The sequence below is a fragment of the Salvelinus namaycush genome, chromosome 5 (assembly GCF_016432855.1).
Source record: "Salvelinus namaycush isolate Seneca chromosome 5, SaNama_1.0, whole genome shotgun sequence".
NCBI classification, from domain to species: Eukaryota; Metazoa; Chordata; class Actinopteri; order Salmoniformes; family Salmonidae; genus Salvelinus; species Salvelinus namaycush.
In genome coordinates, this window is record NC_052311.1 from 42,878,682 (window position 1) to 42,906,123 (window position 27,442).

Below are 27,442 nucleotides of genomic sequence, written 5' to 3' on the forward strand. Positions count from 1 at the left end.
TCAACATTATGATATCAGATCAGTGCAGATGAGGAGAGGAAGCTGTTTTAGAGTATTGACTTTTTGAAATAGAGAAGCAAAGAACTCAGCTTCGCGGAAGTCACAGGTGAACCTTGCTGCTGTGCAATTAACATAACAACCAAAGAGGTAGTGCTGAATTTCCCCAAACTTCTTTGCAGCTTCTATTTATTACAGCTGATGGTCTGTCTTGGTGAGGCAAAGTGTTCAGTTCACAAGCTGGAGACAGGCATCCAAGGGTAAGCACCCATTCTATGGATGTTCAACTTCTTAGAGAAATTCTGAATGTGTGATTTAACCCTTGGCAAAGCTTGGCACAGAGGCTTCTTCTACACACTCCGAAGAAGGCATAGCAGCCAAAACGTGTACGTATGTGGTTTTAATTATCCTTGTGGACATGACAAGATCATAAAGGCATTAACTTACATCAAAAATGAGGAACATTTTATCATGAACATTTTATCATGAGTCATCCAAAGACTACCTTCAAAATGTTTTGTACACCTGTTTTCACCCAGGCAGCACTCTCCGCCTCCAATTCCATGATCGATTTGTTGTGCCATAAACTGAAACTTGGAACTAAGTGTGCTTTTTTCTTCTTCTGTGTATGTCAGGAAGTCAATGCCATGGTTCTGGAGATTGTGTGGAGACTATTGTCACCAGTGCAGTGGAGTCTGTGTCTTCTATCCCTTCTGCTTCCCATAGTATCAATGATATGTGCGATCCGTTCAAAAAGGTAATACTTCTTCCTGTATTATGGCCCTTTATGAGCATTTCTTTTAGGTATTGCTGACATCCTGTCTGCATTCTTCCATTAGTAGAAAGACGTCCAGGTTGTCATTGGCTGAAATGGGACCGATCTCTGGTGAAAGGGTCAGTGTACAAAATACCTGGGAATGTACCATTCACCTTACCAATTCATTTACATTACCATTGACTGTTGTTTGTGGATGTCCTGCTCCAGAAAATAGTACAACTTAATGTAAAGCTGGAATTCAAATGTATGGAATAATCAAACTGAACTGAAACCAATGGCTCCCTCTGCTGATACGTATATGATTGCTCATTGCAGCCCCCAGATTCAATTGAGGTCAGGACCTCAGAACTAAGGAAGAACATCATTGGACCAGCATCCTCAAAAAGAAAGTCAACCCTGTCCCAAAGAGAACACAGAGGTCAGAGTCAGTTGTTCATCACACTTGGAGTTTGACATATTTCCCCACATCACACTCAGCTCACTGTTTATGTTTCACTCTATGCAGGGTCTTTCCCAGGACAGGACACCCCAAGGCCGGTGAAGAAGGGTTTGAGGCAGTTGCCTCCCTTACCTGAGATGGAGAAGACCAGTGTCCGACGACACAGCAGCTACACTGGGTCCGTAGTGTATGACGTTGTCGCCACAGAGGTTTGTAATCCATGGCCCACTACAGACAACAAGGCTTCTCAACAACAGACAGCAGACGGCAGCAACCACCTGGAGGAGGTAGATGAAAAGGGGGAAGTTCCGTTCCCTGTCTATGCCGAAGTCAACAAAACCAAAGTTTGCTCGAACTCATCAAGACGTTCACCACTGTATGCCAAAGTGAACAAGACTAGCTCCCGGACTGTGAAATCTTAACTACTGTTCTGCAGTGACTGATAATAAGTCAACACTGTGACTGACATGTCCTCCAAATGCTAAATAGTCTACTGTGTTTTATGCCAAAAGTTTATTTGAGATAATTGCTTTAAATGCCAATCTAATTCTTGTAAACGGATGGCAAGTGCAATCCAATAGATAACAAGAGTAAAAAGTATCACTCACTCAGAGTCAAATGCATAAATTCGTTTTGTTCTTTCTGAAATGTTTATATGCGTATGTTTCTCAGGCCCACAATGCTACAAAGACACAGAAATGACGTATGTTGTAATTTACTTCAGTCTCAAGACAATAAATTAAGTTTGTTTGCTCTATGTTCAATAATTCTACTGCACAATCTACCAATTCTATCATAATCAGATCAAAGGACTACGCCTGACAAATGGAACGTTCCCATGTTTCCCTTCTATTTTAAAATGGGCAGGACTCTGAAGTTGCTAGCAGCTTGTAGTGTTGTTTGAGTCAAATCAGAGACGGTTAGCTGGCTAAACTCTAGAACAGCAGCTGGCAGAGGAGAACGAATTCTTGACCCGAAATTACACATGTACTAATCTCGGCACACTCAAGGAGTTCATTTTCAAGTATTGCAGAAAAGGTAGGTTTAGGTGACGAAGTTCTGTTACGCTGTCACTATGTGTTGCTAACGTTACTGATGGTTAATGTTATGTCATTAACGCAATTTAGCTAACTAACGTTGTTCGATTTTGTATTGAGCTGGCTAGCTAATATTTGCTAGGCTATACAGCCTACTAGCTTATCTAGCTAGCTTGTTTAATAAAAAGCTAAAACACAATATACATTTAAGTTAGCTAGCCATCGACTTTATATTACAGTTGCGTTAGGTAGTTAACTATCTAGTTAGTTCAAGTTAGTGTCCATGCTATTCTTTCCCCCCATTGAAGTTAACATTTTACAATCGTTAAGGTAGGGTTTAGTGTATGCACGTCCCAAGGATCCCGGATAGCACTGACCGTGTTCGGTATGTAACGTTATTTAGCTAACCAATAGACCAATATCTAACTGGCATAAGCTATATCTAGGTAGATAGAAATCGAGATCTGTGTGGCGAACTTAATTAGAGCGAGAATCAGCTGTTTTCAGGTCATTTGGACTAACGTCAACTGGAATATGGGATCTTCAGCTGATGTTGACACTGAGTGTTTCTGATACAACTGTGTAGCATCCCCCTCGCCCCCTTGGCTCTTAAAATCAGTTTAGACTCCCTCACACCCCTCCATTAAACCACTCAAGCCCCCGTTCGAGGTGAGTGTTCTTGCCAGCACAGTTGATCTGCGTCTGCCCAGAAATACTCACTGAAATTTCTGATGTTGCTGTGGCTCTACTTTGTAGTCTCTTGAGCAATTGCTGTGATATTATATAACAAGGGGGAGGGAAGGGCTTGTGTTTTGTTCCTTCCTATACTTTTCTCTCGCTGTTCTGCACATCACATTGCTCTAGGGCTAGAACATTTGTCCACTCAAGGAACAGGTTCAGCAGGACACAACATTTTGAAGTGTCCAGATATAAATATGTTATGTAGAACAAACATGCATCTCCAACATGTAGAACAAGGAGTCATGTTGGCTCTATTTATGGCATTTCTATCTGCAACTGAATGTGGCCCAGAACTTCACACAGATGTTCATATTATCACTCTCTTTTCTTGACAGATGACGTGAGTGGAATGACCACTTCACAGAGATACCTGGAGTATAAGCTGACAGGTAAAGCTTCTCAGTCTAAACAGTTTGCGCCTATATTATGACATTTTGGTCTTTGGCAGGTTTTTTTCCGGCTGTTCGTGCACACTACATTTTTTTCTTGAGGCAAGTTCAAGTTTGGTAGCAAGAATTCATTTGAGAAATACTGCACCCCACAAAAGAAATGCATAACTAAGATGTCCTCGGCAAAAACGTCAAAACAAATGACAGTTTTCTTGATTTATCTTAGATTAATAAAGACTATTTTGAGGAAGGGTTTCTGAAAATGTTGCTACGGTGGCTCAAGTGGGACAAACAACAATTTTGCCTTCTCGTTTTTATTTTATTTTTAAGCAGAGGTCTTTAGGGAGTATGAGAACACACTGTCATTTCACCTAACCAAGTTCTGCTTGGAGCAAACAGAACCTATGTAGCTGTGCGGGCGCCTTTAGCCTCATCAAAATGAAGAGGGGCGGGGGGAAATGCTATTAGTGTCACCTTGCGGATGTTGGTTGTGCTTTTCACACATCATGTATGCGTTCCAGCTGGGTTTCCTGACATGGAGTGGCAGACGCCAGCTGTGTCTGAGAAGTTCCAGAGCCACGTTGGCCGCCGGCCTGGGACAGCGGACAGTGGGGACACGGGGCTAGGCGCCACCCCATCTGACAGCACAGAAGGTGAGAACGTTCCCCCCCTGCTCTGACTTCCTGGCGGGTACTACCACAGCACCCATGCTTATTATGCAACATGTCGTATAGCTCAGTTCTGAACCCCCCCCCCCCCCCCCCCCACACAGCCGTACAAACTGTTCTCTATGTTCACGGTGGTGAGTAATGTTAGTTACACTGCTGATGGCTGACTAGCTCACATGTTAAATGTGTTATAAAAGTTACCTTTTTTGTTCAGATCGGCCTCTGTGAATATCAATTTGAAATGCCTTAGTTTCAGAGATGCCAGACATTCAGAGAGTTGGAAAACAATCATCAGGTGTATGAGGCGATTATCATGTTTGTTGGCCTAATCCCAATGCTGTCGTCAGATAAGCCCAAAATCTCAAGGTATGTGTGACTCTCCGGACTTTCATTTAAGTCATTCAGCAGACTCTCTTACCCAGAGCGACTTACAGGAACAATTTGTCTGGGGGATTCGAACCAGTGGCCTTTAGGTTACTGGTCCAACACTCTTAACCGCTAGGGTACCTGCCGCCCTACCTACCATATCAACTTCAGAGCAGTCGATGTGAATGAAAAGGAGAAATCCACAGCAGCTTGCTGTTTTCTCTCTGTGACTGTTAAGTTTGGAACAAGGGGTCGGAGGTCAGCATCCTCTATGTTGTTGCGTATAGCCTATTTATAGGCAGGGTGATGTGCTCATGATCCTTGGATGCTCAGGAGATTTACGAGGGTAGATTACATTCCTTTACCAGGTGGCTCTGCCAACCTAATTGGGGGTTAGGGGGGGTGGAATGCTAGGACTGGACGGCTAAATGGAAACTCTGAACCCTTGCCCCCTTCTTCTTTGCTGAGTGATGCATGTAATGCTCACAGATTAGCTGCACCCGATGGGGTTTAAATTAGAACATAATTTGGGAAGTACTAGGACTGGAGGTGTATGTACTGTCCGTATGCCCAAGTGAAGGTGAGACTGGAGTGCTTTATTTGGGATGTCTGTGTGTGTTTGCCTGTGGTAAGCCTATTTGTGAGTCTCTAGTTTCTTTTTTTCTAATAATTGGGCGTGAGTCCATTAAACTATTGTAATAACGCCATGCCATCTGCATTCACAATTAAACACTAAAAGGAGAATTGCATTTAACGAGACGCTTCTATTTGGGCCCAACTGTCAAGCAAGCTAGTGCCGCTGATACACCCATGCTGTAACTGATAACAGTGCTTAGCAACATGAGTCTTGACCCCTTCAACTCCCTTACTCCATTCTAAACCGTCAAAGGAAAGGGTCAGTGTGGACATAGTGTAGTGTCAGAGAGTTCAAAGGTCAGTCTGACAGGTCATCCTTCATGTGTTGTTTTTGGGGCCCTGGATGAAGTTGTTTGGTCTTTGAATGCACCTAATTGTATCCTACTTTCCAACTGTGTATTTCTATTTGTGATACATTTATGTTTTGGTCACCGTTATTCCGGTAGTGCTGGAGTAGCATATATTTGCCGAATTAGGTTTTGATTGAGCTTATAAACCATTACCTGCTGGAGAATTAACTCTCAACTTCAATTCCACGTAGGCCTAGTTTGTTCTCCCTCAAAGCGTCAGAGCTGTTTGGACTTGTCCTAGCCAGACAAACTCATGAATCAGTCGAGCATCGAGGGCACCTGAACATTTTAATTTGAAGAATGTTTTCACTGGAAGAGCCTCTGTCTTTGCCAGTTCCTTCCCGTTGTGTGCTAACTAATTTGTTATTTTCCAATGCCTTTCCTAAGCACGGCTCTGTCCAAAATGAGACGCGCCATTTTGGGGGGAGGTTTTTAGCCTCCCTCTCATTGTTTTTAGTCTCGCTTTTGGGGTGTACTCATGTGACGTGCACGGGACGGTGGGAGAGGGCTAGGTGCTTAAATAAGCAGCCAGCACAGATCACTCTGTAACCTGAGAGTGGGGCTATAAATACCCCTAACCTTTCCTGCCTGTCTGTTTGTGTGTGATTGCTCTGTACAGGGCAACCTGGCTTGGTTATTCTCTAGGACAATACTCCCTGCTGTACAAGGCCTTCCTGCCCGCGACACTACACTGCTGTCAGCCTAGAACCTTCGAGCCTCCAGGGAAAAAAATGCATTGGAAGGAATTCGGCAACAGCATTAAACATCTTGCTGCTGCAGCTCACCCCTTCCGCTGGGCTGTTAAAAAATGTCACGTCTAATAACACGGTTCTCCCAGTGTCGGACTGAGTGCCAGGTGAGCAGTGCTCTGTCGGTTTCTCTTTAAATAGCTGTAATGAAGTAGGGCTTGTGTATGGGGTCTGCTGTTAGCTGTCACACAGGCCTAGTTGTTGTTGTTTTTTATACTAGTTTCCAGTGCTTTAAACGCAGAGGTTTCTTAATTTGAAAACTGATGTGTCTAACGGTTTCCATTTCAAAATATAGCTTTGTGGCCATTATGACACAATCAAAATGAGGTGCTTCTTTGGTGTGTAGTCTAATGATCTGAGGTTAGGCTATTTGCCTGTCTGTTCTTGCATATGGTAAGGAGGTTCGTGAACGAATGGTCTTTTCTGTCGGCAATGCATAAAAGCAAACATGACTGTCTTGTTAAGATTTATTTGAATTACACTGCCCTTTTTAAAAATGCATTGGAATGGACCAGGGACATTCCCTAAGACGCATGTTCTAGTGGCTAAGGTCTGCTTACCAGGTCAGTCAGTACTAGTGGTGTCACCTGGGCCATCCACTGACCCCAGTCACAGTGATATGAAGCATACTACACACCGTCTGAAAATAGTGTGGCTGGTGTTGGGTACGTACACCATGCCAACTCTCTGTAAAGGAATCTTAAGCCAGAGATTGTTTGGAGAAAGGAATAGCTGTACTCTGTTTAAGGCCATTCACTGAATTCAATTCCACCTGAGTGGCAGTTTTTGTTCACCACTTCCCAGTGAAAGCAAAGTACCTTTTTTATTGTTACTAAATGAATGCTGTTTCAAATTCGTGCCCAACTCTTAACAGTTCCTTTCTCTTACCCCTCCCAGATTTCTGCAGTTCCAGCAGCAGCCCCTCGTTCCAGCCCATCCGCAGTCCGATTCCCATCCCCACTGCCCATGTCATGCCTTCCACGGCCGGACCACCGGCCTCCAATCCCCGGCCCTGTTCCCAGGAAGATTCCCAGGCTTCTGCCTCCTCGGGCTCCCGAACCTCCGGTGGAACCTCCAACTCGAAGTCGTCCTCCCTTTCCAAATCAGCCTCTTCACCCAACCTGGACATGGCACAAGGCGGTGCGGGGTGTGCCGACCCCACCGGGCCCAAGCCGGACTGCCTGAGCCGCTACCGCAGCCTCGTGAACGGACTAGACCACTCTCTGTTCCCCTTGGGGGACCACTCTTGCATGGATGAGGGCCAGAGGTTCGACATGCCCACCATGGAGCCCACAATGAACCAATCTGCTCTGCTGGCAGGCTATTGCCCCGACGTCCGACTCAGGCTCCAGATGACCAGCCTGGGGGAGACTCCCGAGGGCAACAGGGAGGCCTACAGGGGTGCCATGGAGCACTCGTACAAGGCTCTCCCCGAGACAAGGCCGGGGGTCCCCGGCGCTCCAGACCCCTACAGCCAGAGGAGCAGCCAGCCAGGTGGAACTGGGGCTGGGTCAGCAGGTGTGTACCCCAGCTCTCTGTATCTGCAGACCCAGGCTCTGCTGAGGGAGGCCAAGGCCTATGAACCCATGCTGCAGGAGAGATGCAGCGAGCTGCCCAGCTGGCAACAGCAGCACAAGCAGCAGCTGGAGAGTCTCCGCATGCAAGTGGAGCAGATGCAGGTGAGCTGAGCATTTGGACCAAAGAACAGCTAGCGTTGACTGAACCCATTTCACTCTGGAGTACACATGTAGTTCTCAACATTAGACCTGCTCAAAATGCCAATGGTAGGACAACGGAAAACATTTTAAGTGAGGAAAGTAATTGAATGTTGCCAAATTTAGAGAAGATGGCCTCCTTGGTGTTAAAGCTGTTCGGTGTTCTTTATAGTTGAGTCGGGCATGTCCAATACGTCGTGTGTTTGCGCAGATGATGACTGCTGGAGTGGGCCAATACCCGGCTCTCTACTCCACCCCCTCCATGCCACCAGAGACCAGGAAGTGGGATGAGGTGATCAAAGCCAACGAGAGCATTCTGAAGGAGAAGGAGCTCGCCATAGAGAGGTACACACCTATTACCTCAGATTGAAATGGTAACCAAACTCACTCCGGCGCTGTTTGAACAAAAGAACCAGGTGCGCGACTGCGCGGTAATCCCAAGAAAGTATTCCTTACCCCAGGACACTTCAGCTGGTGACTGTCCAGGAATATAAGGGAAAAAGTGCCTGCATAGATCTGTTTTTTTTTTGGGGGGGGGCAAACTGGCTTACGTTCTGGCGTAGCACGCCTTCAGAGCCTTGGGTAGGCTGAAAAGAAGCCCTGATCCATGAAGACGCTCCTTTAAAGTGTCCTGGGGTAAGGGATATCTAATGCGATACCCAGAAAAGCAAAATATTTTCTATACACTTACAACGGGCTGTATCAGTGTGTGTGTGTGGTATCTGACCATGTCACTGGGGTTCACTCTGGGCTGTGTTGTTGTAGACAGAAGCAGCAGATGTCTCAGCTGGAGCTGCGGGAGAGCGAGCTGCAGGTCCACGGCGCCCTGCTCGGCGGCAGCGTTCCGTACGGCGACGCGTGTCTGCTCCGTCTGCAGGTGAGCTGAACACACTCGCACATTCTTTCGCATTTTTCATCTCTCTTATCCAGAGCCACACACAGACTTCAGGAGCTGATACTGCACGACCACGGATGACCTCGAAGTCTTTCCTGTGTGTCTTCCAGGAGGCTCAGAGGGAGAACGCCTTCCTACGGGCCCAGTTTGCAGAGCGCGGTGACTGCGCCGCCCAGGAGGAGGCAGAGCGCCGCCTCGGTGCCGTGGAGGCGGAGACGCGGCGTCTGAACGATGTGCTGAGGGAGACCAGCGAGAGGCACGCCGAGGAGATGAAGAAGCAGGAGGAGAGGGTGAGATTCCCTTTTCGAATTACACAACGTGACAGTTATTTCATGTGACTTAATAACTGGGTGGGTGTGTGTGGTGTTGCAGTCGGGGATTTTTCTATTTATAAAAAAGTGACCGTTATTCCGTACTTGACGTTGTGTGTGTGTGTGTGTGTGTGTGTGTAGATTCGCAACCGGGACAAGCACATCAACAGCCTGAAGAAGAAGTGCCAGAAGGAGGCAGAGCAGAACCGAGAGAAGCAGCAGCGCATCGAGACTCTGGAGCGCTACCTCGCTGACCTGCCCACTATGGAGGACTACCAGGGCCAGAGCAAACAGGTGAAAACCAGCACAGACCGCATTACACACACACACATACCTTAATCTCACTCAATACAACTACGTCCTACCTCGTCAAAATGACTGGGTGCTTCTACGGCGTTTTTAGCTGAAGGAGGTGGAGCAGCGGGCGTTCCAGCTGCAGGGCCGGGTCAGAGAGCTGGAGGTGTGTCTGGAGGAGGCTCGCTCACACACCCGGGAGAAGGACACCCAGCTGGAGGAGCAGAGACGCAGGGAGAGGGAGCTGCTCACCACTGTCACCAGGTACACACACACACACAGCTATACACTCATTCTGACATGATCGCATACCAGGTGTACACATGTACTCATTTTAACATACATGCATATTCGTATAACCTACTTTGTTTGTATAATGACCTGTTTTGGTAATTTGTTTTGTGTGTGTCAGTTTACAAGAGCGGGTGCAGGAGGGCCTGGAGGACGGGGCAAGGTTACCCTCCCTGGATGTGGAGAAACTCAGAGGGGAGAACAGCAGCCTGAGAGAGAAACAGCAGAGACTTAAAAAGGCCAGTCTTTTCATCTTGTTCCTTCTTTCTTGGCCTACTTCAGCTTTTACATTTGACATTTCACCGGTACCTTACATTCTGAAATGTTGCGCTGCTTTTTGTGGTTGTCGTCTAGTGCTGGTTCTAAAACGTTCCGTTCTTCTCTCTTTCTCCAGGTCATAGAGAAGCAGCTGAGGATGATGACGAAACTGGGCACCCAGATCGTAGTACGTGATACGAATTGAATCTGTTTACACCTTGGATGATACCTCTATTAGTAACCTATATGGTCTTACTAGCCATGCCTAACCCATATCCAACCTCTGCCGTGTGTGTGTGTGTGTGTGTGTGTGTAGACCCTGGAGGAGCAGGTGTCTCAGGAGGAGAGCAGCTCCCATGCTCTGAGAGAGGAGGTTTGTTCTAAAGAGCAGGGTTTGCTCCAGCTCCACACAGCCATGAAGGAGGTGAGATGCTAGGACAGGACTACACCGCTACTGGAAATAATGCTATGTTCCATGTTCTGAGTGGAATTGTCTTGAGAACCTCCAGAGCTCATGTTCTGTCCTAATGCATAAAATGATGAACTGGACAACAGGTTCAATACTTATTCATTAACCATGCACATAAGTATGGAAATTTAACCTTTGGAGTGCTGTAACTGCAAAAAAATATATATTTTACACGCTGTATCTATGACGATTCTCCAGCACCCAACTATTTTTAGGTGTCGGATGAACTTTGAGTTGAATATGTTGCCTATTTCTGTAATTCCTAACGGTGTGTTTTCTGTGTATTCCTAGCTGTCGGCCCAGAACCAGGAACTAACGGAGCAGAACCTGACCCTCCATGAGCGTCTGGAGGACTCGGAGAAGGTGAACCTGAACCTGGACCGGACGTCGTCCTCGCTGCGGCCGGCCGGGGACCGCCTCACCCAGCGTCTTCACGGGGAGATGGCCTCATGCCTCTGCGACCTGCGCTCCCTCTGCAACGTCCTGACCCAGCGGTCACAGGGCCGAGACCCCAACCTCTCGCTGCTGCTTGGCGTTTCCTGTGAGTGATGACCACCGCGCCGCTACAGGGTTTACTATCATTTAAAGGAAAAAAAGGCTGCTGCTATTTTTCACTTAATCAGTTGTAGCTTGAGGGATGGTAAAAGTCAAAGATGAATGTTTGATCAATTTAAGTGTTGCAGCCACAGAATACTTCCAGCTATATACATGTGTAGCATGGTTCGTTTTTCAAGTGTTGTAATACGTCGTTGTCATACTTCCAGGTCCTGTCACCTAATCCTGAAAATGTTTGGTTATTTAAGGGGTGTGTGTAATATATATATACACAAACGCACAATTATATTTATGTTTTTTAGGATGCCGTTTTTGTGCTGAAAACCATTTGCGCTACATTTTTGCCAATTGAAGACCGTTCAAAAACGAACAGGCTACATTCTGAGAGAGGAAAAAAAAAAAGTCACTTTCATAGTGTGTAGTAACTGTTTCTTCTTCTCCCCAGCTCCCCCACCCATGGCAGAGCAGTTGGAGGACTGGCTGAGTCCTGAGGTCCTCCAGAGGAAGTTGACTGAAGCCCAGCAGCTGCGTCGTGATGTGGAGGAGCTCCGCACCACCATCTCAGACCGCTATGCCCAGGACATGGGAGAGAACTGCATTACCCAGTAGCCCCAGCTGCTAGCCTCTCTAAAACAGACTGAACCATCAGGCTAATGGGGTAAGGCTTCCATATTGGCCTTGCTTCTTCTACTCTCTTCATTGAGTATGAACTGGAATCTCATGTTGGCCCTTTGACTGAAATGCATGACCTGATCAAGGATTCCTTCCCCAAAGGGCTTACGGTGGAAGAACTGTTCTCAAACCAGTGTGTTTTGTTTTTATAAATGTTTTACTGATACGTTTGTCTTTGTGTTGTCAAAGATGCCCTCCGCTCTTTTTATGACACACATAGATGGGGGTTGTGTTATCTTTTTTTCAATAAATAACACTTATTATTTAAGTCTTCCCTCTGGGGAAATAATGTTGGATGTGGTTGACAATCAACTGAAAATATTTTATTCAGTTTTTTGAGTGATTCAACAGGGAATGTTACTAACCCGCCATTATTTAAAATGGTACATTTGTAGCATTGAAGTCTGGCGTGCGAGTGGCTGTTAACAGTGGTAGGGCTAATACTGAAAAGACATTCTGTCAGCATTATAACTGAGATATTGTTCAGAGACATCTGTCCCGTCTGTACAATTGCACAGTAAAAAATATTAATGTTTGCAGATATCTCTCTCAGGTAGCGGGCTTGCTTTGATGATCAATGTGTAAAAATGTAAATGTTCTGAGCTTTTGCTGTCGTCACCAGTTAAATTTGCTCGTGGCTTTCTTTCTCAAAACTTTACTTATTTTAGTGTTTCAGCCAACAGAGCAACTCAATACATTCCTTTAAACATTGCTTTGTGGGTTGTCCTCTAAGAAGAAGATATCTCCGTCACAGCTAGTTATGGGGATAACGGTCTGTGACAGAGGACTGAAGCCATTTTACACACTCCTTAACAGTATTTGTGGTACTGGTTTGTTGGTAAGGGTCTGTTCAGTCTTACAGCGCAACATACTGTAATCTAACAGGTGAGTCCCTGTGCCTACTTTGTCCTTATACACTGTGTTCACTTTGGTGCCCATATCTGTACTAGCAAAATGTCTCTATGCCATCTGTGTGGATAGTATTATTTTATTTCCATCTAATAGCAAGAAATGTTTTGGTTTCAAATGAATAACTTAACTAATGGATGTCAGTATTTTGCCATGGGGAGAAAAATGGGCGACATGATTAAACACTAACTTTATTCTAGTTTGTTTCAGTGTTCGAAGAGCAAAAAAATTGTTTCATTTATTGATGTCACGTCAAATGCTTTCCTTCAGTTGACGAACATCATGACACTAAGTTGGGACAGACATTTGGATGTCTAACATTGTCTAGATGAGACTAATGTGAGTTCTCATTTGAGCTTTAACAAAGTTAGACAAACTTGCCTTATGTCAAATATTTTGCAAAAATGTAAATGTTTCTATTGAATATATTTTTATCCTTAATTGTATTTACACATTTTAGAAATAAAGTTTGTTTTCAATAAGTTGGCTTGGTGATCTCCACATGATGAATTGTAATTTACTTTGATTAAAATCTGTACATTTTAAAGGTAGAGTCAGCGATATGACGTAGATGTATAGTGGGCCAATTTTCCGCAACAACTAAGATCATTGGCGCGCCAGGCTAAACGTCTCTGCTGTTTTGGTCCCTAAGAGTGTGAAGCGAACCCATGCCCATGTACAAATACGGTGTGTGAGAGCGAAGTCTTGCATCTTGCTCATGCAATGTTATTCCTTTTTTTTTTTTAAGCAGTCATGGTTCAAGGTGAATTATCTACATCAATAATTATGCAAGTGTTCCTATGGAAATTAGGATTTTCCCATGTCATGATGATCCTGAAAAGGATAGTTCTGTAAGTGTTGGCACCCCCTAGTGTCAAATCCCTATCAGATCTGAATATACATGTTTATGAAAGTAAATGCTGTATTTTATAACCATGAGGAGAGTGACAGGGCGATTTGTTGTTCTGTCATTGAGGGCCTGGCCTAGTCCTAAGCAGCAGAGCAGCATTGGGAGTGAGCCCACAGGAGAGGAGTGTCTGAGAGTCCTCATTGTAACAGCGCTGTGGGAACGCACTGATGATGTCATATGCTGTGGCATCTGTCCATCTGAAATTGTGAGGGAGAGAGAGTTGATAGTGATGGCATAGCACAGGACTGGGCTTTCATAACATGTCAAACAGACTGGGATGTGGCTTTGTTCTGCTATGCAGAGTTTTCGTCACTGATCATTTGGACAAATCGCGATTCCCATTTAGAGGAGTGGATACTTCGGTAGCCTCGTTAGTACATTTTCAAGCACGTCTCCCCCGAGAATTTAATCAAGCATCTGACGCAATTATGCCAGATACATTTAAAATATATAAGGGGTGGATCAGCTTTAATATTGCAACTAGATTGTGACTTTTATCAATGTAATTGTCTGCATTTCCCCTTTTTTTTCCCTTTTTTTTATAAATACAGTGCCAGTCAAAAGTTTGAACACACCTACTCATTCAAGGGTTTTTCTCTATTTTTTACTTTGTAGAATAATAGTGAAGTCATCTAAACTATGAAATAACACATGGAATCAAAAAGTGTTAAACATCAAAATATATTTTAGATTCTTCAAAGTACCCTTTGCTTTGACAGCTTTGCACACACTTGGCATTCTCTCAACTAGCTTCACCTGGAATACTTTTCCAATAGTCTTGAAGGAGTTCCCACATATGCTGAGCACTTGTTGGCTGCTTATCCTTCACTCTGCGGTCCAACTCATCCCAAACCATCTCAATTTGGTTGAGGTCAGGTGATTGTGGAGGCCAGGTCATCTGATGCGTCACTCTCCTTCTTGGTCAAATTTCCCTTACACAGCCTGGAGGTGTGTTGAGTCATTGTCCTGTTGAAAAACAAGTCCTAAAAGCGCGAACCAGATGGGATGGCGTATCGCTGCAGAATGCTGTGGTAGCCATGCTGGTTAAGTGTGCCTTGAATACTAAATAAATCACAGACAATGTCACCAGCAAAGCACCCCCACACTCCTCCATGCTTCATGGTGGGAACCACACAGGCAGAGATAATGCGTTCACCTACTTTGTGTCTCACAAACACACGATAGTTGAACCAAAAATCTCAAATTTGGACTCAGCAGACCAAAGGACAGATTTCTACCGGTCTAATGTCCATTGCTCATGTTTCTTGACCCAAGCAAATCTCTTCTTATTGGTGTCCTTTTAGTAGTGGTTTCTTTGCTGCAATTTGGCCATGAAGGCCTGATCCTCTGAACAGTTGATGCTGAGATGTGTCTCTTACTTGAACTCTGAAGCATTTATTTGGGCTGCAATTTCTGAGGCTGGTAACGCTAAATAACTTATCCTCTACAGCAGAGGTAACTCTGGGTCTTCCTTTCCTGTGGTGGTCCTCATGAGAGCCAGTTTCATCATAGTGCTTGATGTTTTTTGCGACTGCACTTGAAGAAACGTTAAAAGTTCGTAATTTTCCGTATTGACTGACCTTCATGTCTTCAAGTAAAGATGGACTGTCATTTTTCTTTGCTTATTTGAGCTGGTTTTTCCATAATATGGACTTTTACCAAATAGGGCTATCTTATGTATACGCCCCACCTTGTCACAATACAACTGATTGGCTCAAATGTATTAAGAAGGAAAGAAATTCCACAAATTAACTTTCAACAAGGCACACCTGTTAATTGAAATGCATTCCAGGTGACTACCTCATGGTTTAGAGAATGCCATGAGTGTGCAAATCTGTCATCAAGGCAAAGTGTAGCTACTTTGAAGAACCTAAAATATATTTTGATTTGTTTAACACTTTTTTGGTTACTACATGATTCCATATGTGTTATTTCATAGTTTTGATGTCTTCATGATTATTCTACAATGTAGAAAATAGTACAAATAAAGAAACCCTTGAATGAGTAGGTGTCAACTTTTGACTGGTACTGTATATGTTATCTTATATATATATATATATACACATACTACCGTTTAAAGTTTGGGGTCACTTAGAAATGTCCTTGTTTTATAAAAAGAAAATCAATTTTTTTTGTCCATTTGAATAACATCAAATTGATCAGAAATACAGTGTAGACATTGTTAATGTTGTAAATTACTTTTGTAGCTGGAAACGGCTTTTTCTTTCCTTAATTTTTTTTATGGAATATCTACGTAGGCATACAGAGGCCCGTTATCAGCATCCATCACTCCTGTGTTCCAATGGCACGTCGTGTTAGCTAATCCAAGTTAGCTAACTTATGTTAGCACAGCTGAAAACTGTTCTGATTTAAAGAAGCAATAACACTGGCCTTTTAGACTAGTTGAGTATCTGGAGCATCAGCATTTGTGGGTTCGATTACAGATTTAAAATGTCCAGAAACAAAAAACTTTCTTCTGAAACTCATCAGTCTATTCTTGTTTTGAATACTTATTTACGTAAGTATTCAGACCCTTTGCTATGAGAATCGAAATTGAGCTCAGGTGCATCCTGTTTCCATTGATCATCCTTGATGTTTCTACAACTTGATTGGAGTCCACCTGTGGTAAATTCATTTGGTTGGACATGGTTTGGAAAGGCACACACCTGTCTATATAAGGCCCTACTGTTGACAGTGCATGTCAGGGCAAAAACCAAGCCATGAGGTCTAAGGAAATGTCCGTAGAGCTCCGAGACAGGATTGTGTCGAGGCACAGATCTGGGGAAGGGTACCAAAACATTTCTGCAGCATTGAAAGTCCCCAAGAACACAGAGGCCTCCATCATTCTTAAATGGAACAAGTTTGGAACCACCAAGACTCTTCCTAGAGCTGGCCGCCCAGCCAAACTGAGCAATCGGGGAGAAGGGCCTTGGTCAGGGAGGTGACTTAGAACCCGATGGAACTCTGGAGCTCTGTCAGACTGACCAGAGTAGAATTCCTCTATGGAGATGGGAGAACCTTCCAGAAGGAAAACCATCTCTGCAGCTCTCTACCAATCAGGCCTTTTATGGTAGAGTGGCCAGACTGAAGCCACTCCTCAGTAAAAGGCACATCACAGCCCACTTGGAGTTTGCAAAAGGCACCTAAAGACTCTCAGACCATGAGAAACAAGATTCTCTGGTCTGATGAAACCAAGATTCAACTCTTTGGCCTGAATGCCAAGCGTCACTTCGAGGATACCTGGCACCATCCCTACGGTGAAGCATGGTGGTGGCAGCATCATGCTGTGGGGATGTTTTTCAGCGGCAGGGACTGTGAGACTAGTCAGGATCGAGGCTAAGATGAATGGGGCAAAGTACAGAGATATCCGTAATGAAAGCCTGCTCCAGAGGGCTCAGGACCTCAGACTGGGGCGAAGGTTCACCTTCCAACAGGACAACGATCCTAAGCCCATAGCCAAAACAACGCATGAGTGGCTTCGGGACAAGCCTCTGAATGTGGTCCAGCCAGAGCCCGGACTTGAACACGATCGAACATCTCTTGAGACCTAAAAATAGCTGTGCCGCAACGGTCCCCCATTCAACCTGACAAAGCTTGAGAGGATCTGCAGAGAAGAATGGGAAAAACTCCCCAAATACAGATGTGCCAAGCTTGTAGCGTCATACCCAAGAAGACTCGAGGCTGTAATCGCTGCCAAAGATGCTTCAACAAAGTACTAAGGGTCTGAATACTTATGTAAATGTTGTAATCTAGTTTTATTTATTTTTTATCCTGTTTTTGCTTTTTCATTATGGGGTATTGTGTATAGCTTGAGTGAAAACAAAAACAATTTAATAAATTTTAGGATAAAGCTGTAACCTAACAAAATGTGGAGAAACTCAAGGGGTCTGAATACTTTCCAAAGGCACTGTATATAACTTTCTAATGTTACAAGAATTTTGTATAATTTAAATTGAAAAACGTGTAAGTTTTGAATCTGGTGTTATTTTGTGTATCAGTTCATAAACCATGTGCAATGGAATCGGTACGTCGAAAATCTCTTCCCAACTATTTTGCAATCTGTATGGCACAGCTGTCAATTTTTGGGTCCTTAAATTAAACTGGTATACTTTTTTTATTTATCACTATTTTTCTTTAACCTACAGTGGGGCAAAAAAGTATTTAGTCAGCCACCAATTGCGCAAATTCTCCCACTTAAAAAGATGAGAGGCCTGTAATTTTCATCATAGGTACACTTCAACTATGACAGACAAAATGAGAAAAAAAAATCCAGAAAATCACATTATAGGATTTTTTATGAATTTATTTGCAAATGATGGTGGAAAATAAGTATTTGGTCACCTACAAACAAGCAAGATTTCTGGCTCTCACAGACCTGTAACTTCTTCTTTAAGAGGCTCCTCTGTCCTCCACTCGTTACCTGTATTAATGGCACCTGTTTGAACTTGTTATCAGTATAAAAGACACCTGTGCACAACCTCAAACAGTCACACTCCAAACTCCACTATGGCCAAGACCAAAGAGCTGTCAAAGGACACCAGAAACAAAATTGTAGACCTGCACCAGGCTGGGAAGACAATCTGCAATAGGTAAGCAGCTTGGTTTGAAGAAATCAACTGTGGGAGCAATTATTAGGAAATGGAAGACATACAAGACCACTGATAATCTCCCTCGATCTGGGGCTCCACGCAAGATCTCACCCCGTGGGGTCAAAATGATCACAAGAACGGTGAGCAAAAATCCCAGAACCACACGGGGGGACCTAGTGAATGACCTGCAGAGAGCTGGGACCAAAGTAACAAAGCCTACCATCAGTAACACACTATGCCGCCAGGGACTCAAATCCTGCAGTGCCAGACGTGTCCCCTTGCTTAAGCCAGTACATGTCCAGGCCCGTCTGAAGTTTGCTAGAGAGCATTTGGATGATCCAGAAGAAGATTGGGAGAATGTCATATGGTCAGATGAAACCAAAATATAACTTTTTGGTAAAAACTCAACTCGTCGTGTTTGGAGTTGCATCCAAAGAACACCATACCTACTGTGAAGCATGGGGGTGGAAATATCATGCTTTGGGGCTGTTTTTCTGCAAAGGGACCAGGACGACTGATCCGTGTAAAGGAAAGAATGAATGGGGCCATGTATCGTGAGATTTTGAGTGAAAACCTCCTTCCATCAGCAAGGGCATTGAAGATGAAACGTGGCTGGGTCTTTCAGCATGACAATGATCCCAAACACACTGCCCAGGCAACGAAGGAGTGGCTTCGTAAGAAGCATTTCAAGGTCCTGGAGTGGCCTAGCCAGTCTCCAGATCCCAACCCCATAGAAAATCTTTGGAGGGAGTTGAAAGTCCGTGTTGCCCAGCAACAGCCCCAAAACATCACTGCTCTAGAGGAGATCTGCATGGAGGAATGGGCCAAAATACCAGCAACAGTGTGTGAAACCCTTACAGAAAACGTTTGACCTCTGTCATTGCCAACAAAGGGTATATAACAAAGTATTGAGAAACTTTTGTTATTGACCAAATACTTATTTTCCACCATAATTTGCAAATAAATTCATAAAAAATCCTACAATGTGATTTTCTGGATTTTTTCTCATTTTGTCTGTCATAGTTGAAGTGTACCTATGATGAAAATTACAGGCCTCTCTCATCTTTTTAAGTGGGAGAACTTGCACAATTGGTGGCTGACTAAATACTTTTTTGCCGCACTGTATTTTGGTCTTTAACCTATTGTGGACTTTAATGCAGGGTCGACAGACATGTTCCTTACTTTCTCCCCCTTCCATTTGCCTCTTCCATTTTTGTGGAATGCAAGATTTTAGTTCTGGGTGTCCGAGATTAACATGACCCAAAAGTCACTATGACTGAGATGAAGTACTGTGAATGTGACGGACTTCCTGGGCAAAATACTCTGCACAGCATTTTGTGGCTCCCAACCCACCTGTGCTTGTCCAGATACTGGCGCAGATGACCTATGGTCTCTGAGAAACGCATTTTCATGATGTAGGTGTGCTCGCCATCCTCTGACTTCACCCTCAGTGTGGTGACATCACGGGCCGAGTTAGGGGGATCAGTCTCGTGCAACTCCAACCTGAGTTAGAGTAGAGAGAACAGGTTCATAACCCACATTAGCAAATGCGTGTCCCTCTTCCAGGGTCTCCTCTGTCACAAGGCCCCCTAGTGGTGGAAGTGAAAGTATTGTGAATAGTTCTAGACACCTGCATACCTCTCTTTCATGGCCTGTAGCTCTGGTGTGTCTATGAGGGTCACAGCATGGCTGTTTGAAGCATCAGAAGAGCCCTAAACACAAGACACAGGCATTTACTAGCATATAGTATACGCGTGTCCATCATCTACAGGTATATGCAGAAACATGCAACAGATCTCAGTCTCACCTGCAGACTGGCTTTCACGGAGTCCCTGATGTCAATCACTCTACCAGCCTTCACCACCACCTTGGGCAGCCTGTTCAGGAATTGGTCCATTGTCAGTTTTCTGCCTGTGGGTAAGTCAATGTTCAAGTCAGAGCAAAAGAGGCTTGGGCTGAATCTCAAGTGATATACATATAGTTGAACCAACTTCAAGTATGAAATTCAATTATTTCATTGATTCCTTGCGTCCTCTCCTCACCTCCTCAAAGAAGATCCAAGGTTTCTCCCCATCTCATGCATATTCAGGAGGAGGCGAGGTGAGAGGACTCGAGGAATCCCAAAAAATACAATTGAGATTCCACCCCTGCAGTTGGTTCAACTGGAGTGTAAAGTGTAGCATGTGTTTTTGGGAACGAATTAAAGCGATACAGAGGGGACCGACCGGGTATCTGGGAGACGGTACAGTAGGCGTGTTCTAAGCTGTCTGTTGATTTCTCCCCCTTTGTGCATCCAACCACAGCCTGCCCCTTCCCAGGGAACTCCGCCCACGGTCGCCTCTCTTGGAACTCCTCCTCTCGCCTGTCGTGAACCTGTGTACACCAAAAGAGGACGTCCCACTACTCACCACAAAACAAACAGGAAATACATTGTCCATGTAGTCAGTTTTCCTACCGTAAGCACATTTGAAATTCACGCATGCACACACACACACACCTGAAAGGGCACCCCGTCTGCAAACCTGTCCTGTAGCTCAGAAGGGAAGTATCCATCCATCAGGTCTTGCATGCACTGCTGCAAAGTCATGAGCGGCAGGATGTCAGACACATTGGACTGAGATACGAACTGAGCTTTCTGTACTTATTCTGTCGGATACAATCTGAGAGAGAGTCAATATGTGGAAACATTGAAATCAAAGAATCTTCAGTGAAAATGTATCTAAAGTCATGCCTGGTTCAAATATCTAGTCTGTTTCAGTACCTGGTCTAGGTGTGTTGTACTCTCTCGTAATAATCTTAACAGTAGCTGATTTGGTTCTGGGTGCTGAGATTATGTACTGACTAGCCAGTCGGAGTGTAGTGAGTATTCCCTATATAGTCTCTGTCTGTACCTGTGTGCTGGCTTCCTGGTAAGAGCGGAAGGGCCCATTGAACATGAAGATGCCATTGCTGTAGAGCCGTAGTGGAATGAGGTGCTGCTGGGCCAGCTGTGCCCCTCTGGACGTGACCCTGACGTAGGACTCTCCCTCCCCAGCCAGGATGTTCAACTGCTGGATGTTCTGGAGCACCAGGTCAAAGTTTATCTGGAAGTTCCTCCTGGCCACAGAGGTATCTGCAAAACACAGGCCACCATAATAAGTGAATGCATAATTAAAGATTTTCTGTTTGAAAATCATCCAGGCATCACATGAGCACAGCTCGTGAAACTTTAACTGGTGCATTGAAACAATGGCAGCTCCTTTGTACTGTTGGAAAATACCGTTTGAAGATGTGATTTGATTAGATTAGGTTTTACTTGGCTGCCTGTTAAGGAGGGTGTACTGTTACAGCATGTTCAGATAGAAATGTATCATGTAGAAAGAATATGATTGCCTGTCAGATAGAATAGGGAATCTTAGCAGATCTATTAATTATATTTCTATCTGCAACATAAGGCTCAGCACTTAATAACTCCCTGGTTCCTTTACCTGGTTGCCACACCCCTCTCTCGGAGCTCTGGGTCTGCTCAGCTTCCTCTACTTCCTGTTGACTGGCTGTGTCGCGCTCCTCTCCGCTCCCCACCCAGATCATGCCGTAGTCGTTCAGAAACCGCTGAGTGGGGGGGAAAAAACTCTGAGTTTAAAGAAAACTTTGCAGTGACATCAGTTAAAGAGGTGAACTAAACTATATAGAACAGACTTCGAGATGACTCAACCACCACAACACAACTTCTCTGTTATACTGTATGTAGAAAGGTTCAAGTCTAAATTGGACATGCACTGACTTCATAAGATATATTGTAAATCACACAGACACAGGTTAGTGCTTCTATGGCTTTCAATACTGTGTGGTCCATCTATGTCTGTGCAATGTACCAAACTGATAGCTGAGGACCAAAAAAAACATTGCTCCGTTGTATCACCATGGCGATGATGGTCTTACCTCCATCTCCGATAACTGGCCCTGAAGCCTGTGGCATGTTTTTATGAGATCATCCTCTCTGCACCTATCACTGTTTTTCTCTAAAAACCACAGAAACAGAATGTTTTGGTTATCCAAACGTAACTTGTTCCATACTCTTAATATCTTTTCTTTTCACTTAACAGAGATGAGAGGGAGATGACAGAGGTAGAGAACACTGTATAGGCCTACATGGGGCTGTATTTCTATAAATACATGAATACTAGGCCTACATGGGGCTGTATTTCTATAAATACATGAATACTAGGCCTACATGGGGCTGTATTTCTATAAATACATGAATACTAGGCCTACATGGGTTCTGTATTTCTATAAATACATGCATACTAGGCCTACATGGGGCTGTATTTCTATATATACATGAATACTAGGCCTACATGGGGCTGTATTTCTATATATACATGAATACTAGGCCTACATGGGGCTGTATTTCTATAAATACATGAATACTAGGCCTACATGGGGCTGTATTTCTATAAATACATGAATACTAGGCCTACATGGGGCTGTATTTCTATAAATACATGCATACTAGGCCTACATGGGGCTGTATTTCTATAAATACATGCATACTAGGTTTACGTGTGTTGTGACTGGAGCTCTGTGGTTCCAGAACTGTATGATATATATGGTAGGCTGAAATAATTACCTGTTGACTTCTGAAGAAGCTTCATTTTCTCCTCCAGAGCTGTAATTATTTTCTCCTTCAAATAGAAAATCACAAAATAAACATAGATATGTTGTCAAGTCAAGAACTTGGTCTGTACATATATCAATGTTTGGGCATGTACTTCATGCATAGAATACTAGCCGGATGTGTATAGACCACTACTGTCTTTAGTATCTGTTTTCAGTGTTGGGGAAGCTACTCTGAAAATATAGTTTACCAAGCTACCAATTACTTCACACTGGAAGAAGTTGAGCTCCAGTAAAGCTGCCTTTAAGAGAAATATAGTTTGTTTAACTGAAGCTACTTTGAAAAAGTAGTTCACTACATCAAAACTGCCTTGTAAAAAAGTATTATATCTAAGTCTGAAAGGTCATATAAATGTACTGGGTTGAAAAATATATACAATGCATTCGGAAAGTATTCAGACCCCATTACTTTTTCCACATTTTGTTACATTACAGCCTTATTCTAAAATGTATTAAATTGCTTTTTTCCCCTCAATCTACACACAATACCCCATAAAGACAAAGCAAAATGGAAAAGGGATGGTGCCAGGTTTCCTCCATACGTGACTCTTGGAATTCAGGCCAAATAGTTCAATCTTGGATTCAGCAGACCAGAGAATCTTGTTTCTCATGGTCTGAGAGTCCTTTAGGTGCCTTTTGGCAAACTCCAAGCGGCTGTCATGTGCCTTTGACTGAGGAGTGGCTTCTGTCTGGCCACTCTACTATAAAGGCCTGATTGGTGGAGTGTTGCAGAGATGGTTGTCCTTCTGGAAGTCTCTCCCATCTCCATAGAGGAACTCTGGAGCTCTATCAGAGTGATCATCGGGTTCTTGGTCACCTCCCTGACCAACACCCTTCTCCCCCTACTGCTCAGTTTGGCCGGGTGGCCAGCTCTAGAAAGAGTCTTGGTGGTTCCAAACTTCTTCCATTTAAGAATGACGGAGGCCACTGTGTTCTTGGGGACCTTCAATGCTGCAGACAGTTTTTGGCAACCTTCCCCAGATCTGTGCCTTGACACAATCCTGTATCGGAGCTCTATGGACAATTCCTTCAACCTCATGGCTTTGTTTTTGCCGGGGGACCTTATATAGACAGGTGTGTGCCTTTCCAAATCATGTCCAATCAATTGAATTTACCACAGGTGGACTCCACTCAAGTTGTAAAAACATCTCAAGGATGATCAATAGAAACAGGATGCACCTGAGCTCAACTCATAGCAAAGGGTTTGAATACTTATGTAAATAAGGTATTTTCTGCAAACATTTCTAAAAACAATTTTTGCTTTGTCATTATGGGGTATTGTGTGTAGACTGATGAGAAAGAACAACAACAATTTAATCAATTTTAGAATATGGCTGTAACGTAACAAAATGTGGAAAAAGTCAAGTGGTCTGAATACTTTCCGAATGCACTGTACGCTGTATATTCTTTTGGCGAAACATTGAATGGGTTAATTGCAGTAGTTAGCTACACTGTTACAGGGGCGGCTGCCACTGTTACAGTGGCGGCAGGTAGCCTAGTGGTTAGAGCGTTGGGCCAGTAACCGAAAGGTTGCTAGATCAAATCCCCGAGCGAAGGTAAAAATCTGTCGTTCTGCCCCTGAACAAGGCACTGTTCCTAGGCCGTCATTGTAAATAAGAATTTGTTCTTAATTGACTTGCCTAGTTAAATAAAGGTTAAATAAAAAAAAATAATTACATGGCAAAAAAGTTATTAACTACTGAAAAGACTATGAATATTTGAATTTCGGTAAACAATCACCAAGCTACTGGAAAATGTAGGTAAATTACTATTTCAAAGACATAGTGGAACTACTCCCAAACACTGTCTATTTTCAACTCGACAGCACAACTTTGGAAAATATGTTGCTGCTTGAGGAGGTCTCTTATTACCTCATCATACAAACTATAAGAAGTATCTTGCCATTCAAAATATGAGAAGTATCTTATACAAACTATAGTATAAGGAGTCTCTTGTCATGCAAACTATAACGAACAAAGGTCCAACACAGAATACTGATGCAACATTCACACATTTGGCAGATTTGTTGTTTTTGTTTTGAAAACCTTTATTGGCACCATTTAGCTACTGTTCATACATACTGTAGCAGAAATATGTGCAGAGGCTTTCCTTTAAAAGGCTTTCCTTTAAAATGCATGCTTTTGATTGGTTGTTGCGGAGGATCACAGAGGTTGATGTGGTTGAGGTCGATTTCAGATCTAACCAAAACGCTGTCTCGCTGGAGGTGTTCACAGAAGCGTTGTTACCAGTTTTTCCATTGATTGCACTGGAAGTCGCTCTGGATAAGTGTGTGCTAAATAACTAAAATGTAATTTATTTGTCTGACTGTGTGTGGTACTTGGCTCACCTTGTGGTCAATGTCCAGGGCTTGGGTCTTCACCTTGGTCTCCAGCAGGGTCAGCCTCTGCATCATAGAGGACATCAGCTCAAAATCACTAGGGGGTGCACCTGTAGGGTTCAGTCAGAGTTCACTAGATCAGGAAGCGTAATACCTGTATAATAAAGGCTACTGTACTGTCTTACGGTACAATGATGCATACATTTTTACTGATTCTGAGAACACTCTGTTTCAATGTTACTGTACATGATCAGAAACCCAAACTGGCTTTTTGGAAACCCACATTTGTGACCACAGTGCTGTATTAGGAAAATGAGACACATTATTTTGTGGTCAATGCACACCACATACTAATCTAACAACCATGCATGAGCTTTCCAGTGTTGTCGAAATGTGATGTGACGTTGGTTGTGGTTGTGAATATTTCAGCACAGGGTGAGTTGTAAGGACATCAAACAAACATACAACAACTGTTGCTTTTCCTTTGTTTGGCTTTTGATTTGGAAGGACAGGCAATATCAGTGGCTTGAGCCTGAGGCGTAGGGGGATTCAAAGCAGATACATCATTCAGCAGAGTAGCTTCATATTCTAAAGAAGAAGAAAAAAAGACAAGAACACAACCAGAATGACCCCAGGTTTTTAAAGAGCTATATTCAGAGGCAGTACATGTACTATGATATCTCATAGTTAGACTATAGCAGGGTTCCCAATCTGACGGCCCGCGTGGGTGATTTTATTTGACCATTCAAGTTTTATGAGCAAAAAAGAATACAACATTTTTATTTATTTAAAAATGTTTTATTGTTAGTCGTAAAAGACTGTAAAAACACCAGCAAATCAGCTCCAAGTTATTTTAATTTTGGAAATCTGTTCCAAAGTATTCCCATGCACAATAGAGAGATATGTGATCGTATACCAGCCTAAGCAAGGTTTGAAATTATTATGATTTAATGAAATATTATATCTTCTTGTGGTCAATTTGCAGTCTACAAATTATTTGTAATTATGTTCTGCCTCCTGGCCATCTGCTCAAGAAAATTATCGTCTTTGAAATACCTTAATCCCATACCTGCAAATGGATTCTCCTTGAAAGGCACTCTTCTCCTATTTGAGAAAAAATAGCAATCATCAGTAATGCAAATGAACATGGAAATCCATCTAATTGCAATACTTTTTGTCTAGGAAAAGATCCACTTTGTTTTCTCTTGAACATACCCTTGCTGGTTCATGGGCCCAGGAAGAGGAACACGTCGGGTTTTTCTCAACATTGAAAGTGGTGAGCTCATCTCCTTACGTTCATAAAACACTTGGGGTCGATAGGATGCACAAATGGCTAGCAGACTAGTGTAGAGGTAATTTTGTGATTCAATAATGAAAGTTAAAAAAATACAATATTTATGAGCACCTGGCTGACATTGACATGGTTGACATGCAAGCACATAGCAGCTAAAAACGCTAAATACATGTCCTGAAAGTCTACACTTGGTTCAGTTAATAGGCTTAATAAACGAAATTAACTTTTATTTGTCATGCTAGGAATTTATGAATAACTTACAAGTGAATGACTCTAGATTCTGTAGGTTGGAATATTGTGCTTGCTCTTCTTTTACATCTAGAGGATTGTTTGGAGTTCGTTGCCATTGGTAACGTGGATCGTGACATTTCATTGGCTCGTTGCTGGTTCCAGAATTAAATACACCCTACTTCACACCGTGAAGAACCAGCCAAAGGGATACGTTGAAATTGAAAGTGATACATTGTTATTCAAAGTATGACATTGTAATCATCCATCGACAAACCTTGATATAAATGGAATGATGTACCCAAACACTAGTCTACTTTTGTTTCAAAAGTTGTCACACACCTAGCCCTAGATCAGAACATATCTATCTTGCATGCTATACAAAACATAACAATACAATGCAATGCAATACATTAAATAGGATATTGGCATATATGGAAAAAATTGAAGAATACAAAAATACCCATTTGTTTCACTAGTGCCAAATATCAAAACAATTATTTGTAGGCCCTATTAAAGTGAATTTACGCTGCTCATGACTGTAAAACAGATCTCTGTACTTGTGCCCATGCAATCATGATGCACACATCCCTTTCAGACCCATCATCTTCTAGCTGAAATAAACACCGATACACTTTTGCTGTTCAGAGACGCAACCCTCTTCAACTCTGGTCTGTGCTGTCTTCATCCTGCTGGTGATGTCTGTGTTCACAGAGGCCAAGGTGAGGCATCCTTCAACCACAGAGGTCAAGGTAAGAACCAAAATATGAGTATTAGTAAAGTATTAAGTAGAGATTAGCCATATTAATTGTAGAGTTCAGCAATGTAGAGGTCAGAAATTGTATACATATCATCAATAGCACTTACTTGTGATGATTCGTTTCCAGGTATTGTGTGAACGTTTAAGC

The 27,442-nt window shown here is 43.3% G+C and overlaps 2 protein-coding genes and 1 long non-coding RNA gene across 4 annotated transcripts; 1 reads left to right on the forward strand and 2 right to left on the reverse strand.

The window, feature by feature from the left end:
* Positions 1-396: 396 nt before the first annotated feature.
* On the reverse strand, positions 397-3,042 carry LOC120048283. The gene is made up of 3 exons (XR_005476999.1): positions 2,972-3,042; positions 1,347-1,492; positions 397-1,171 (listed from the first exon to the last, which is right to left on the reverse strand). It is a non-coding gene; the product is annotated as an uncharacterized LOC120048283 (long non-coding RNA).
* Positions 2,142-12,993, forward strand: LOC120048282 (centrosomal protein of 85 kDa-like). Of its 2 annotated transcripts, XM_038994134.1 has the most exons (14): positions 2,142-2,252; positions 3,328-3,381; positions 3,903-4,034; positions 7,048-7,829; positions 8,077-8,210; positions 8,631-8,742; positions 8,871-9,050; positions 9,213-9,365; positions 9,475-9,629; positions 9,778-9,895; positions 10,051-10,101; positions 10,231-10,338; positions 10,675-10,924; positions 11,384-12,993. In XM_038994134.1, exons 2-14 carry the CDS (start codon positions 3,342-3,344, stop codon positions 11,545-11,547), a joined length of 2,379 nt encoding a protein of 792 aa, XP_038850062.1. In that variant the 5' UTR covers positions 2,142-2,252; positions 3,328-3,341; the 3' UTR covers positions 11,548-12,993. The 2 variants fall into 2 exon arrangements, with proteins under 2 accessions (XP_038850062.1, XP_038850063.1); XM_038994135.1 differs by lacking the exons at positions 2,142-2,252; positions 3,328-3,381 and adding an exon at positions 6,021-6,257 and having other exon boundaries at positions 3,926-4,034; positions 8,038-8,210.
* A 494-nt stretch (positions 12,994-13,487) lies between these two features.
* Positions 13,488-26,298, reverse strand: ubxn11 (UBX domain protein 11). Its single transcript, XM_038992660.1, has 13 exons — positions 26,228-26,298; positions 26,082-26,116; positions 25,022-25,122; positions 22,628-22,682; positions 21,940-22,019; positions 21,497-21,609; positions 20,910-21,111; positions 20,516-20,593; positions 20,244-20,391; positions 19,826-19,929; positions 19,657-19,730; positions 19,372-19,521; positions 13,488-13,626 (listed from the first exon to the last, which is right to left on the reverse strand). Exons 1-13 carry the CDS (start codon positions 26,296-26,298, stop codon positions 13,488-13,490), a joined length of 1,350 nt encoding a protein of 449 aa, XP_038848588.1.
* Between the last annotated feature and the right edge of the window lie 1,144 nt (positions 26,299-27,442).

What these genes read in the sequence shown, in the direction of transcription:
- ubxn11 (XM_038992660.1), bottom strand. Translation starts at nt 26,298, where the DNA reads ATGAGCTCACCACTTTCAATGTTGAGAAAAACCCGACGTGTTCCTCTT. An exon ending in CAGACGGGGTGCCCTTTCAG is followed by an intron (nt 20,392 to 20,515) that starts GTGTGTGTGTGT and finishes TGGTGTACACAG; the next exon opens with GTTCACGACAGGCGAGAGGA. An exon ending in CTACAGGCCATGAAAGAGAG is followed by an intron (nt 19,522 to 19,656) that starts GTATGCAGGTGT and finishes ACTCTAACTCAG; the next exon opens with GTTGGAGTTGCACGAGACTG.
- LOC120048282 (XM_038994134.1), top strand. Translation starts at nt 3,342, where the DNA reads ATGACCACTTCACAGAGATACCTGGAGTATAAGCTGACAG. An exon ending in CTGCTCACCACTGTCACCAG is followed by an intron (nt 9,630 to 9,777) that starts GTACACACACAC and finishes TGTGTGTGTCAG; the next exon opens with TTTACAAGAGCGGGTGCAGG. An exon ending in GCTGCTGCTTGGCGTTTCCT is followed by an intron (nt 10,925 to 11,383) that starts GTGAGTGATGAC and finishes TCTTCTCCCCAG; the next exon opens with CTCCCCCACCCATGGCAGAG.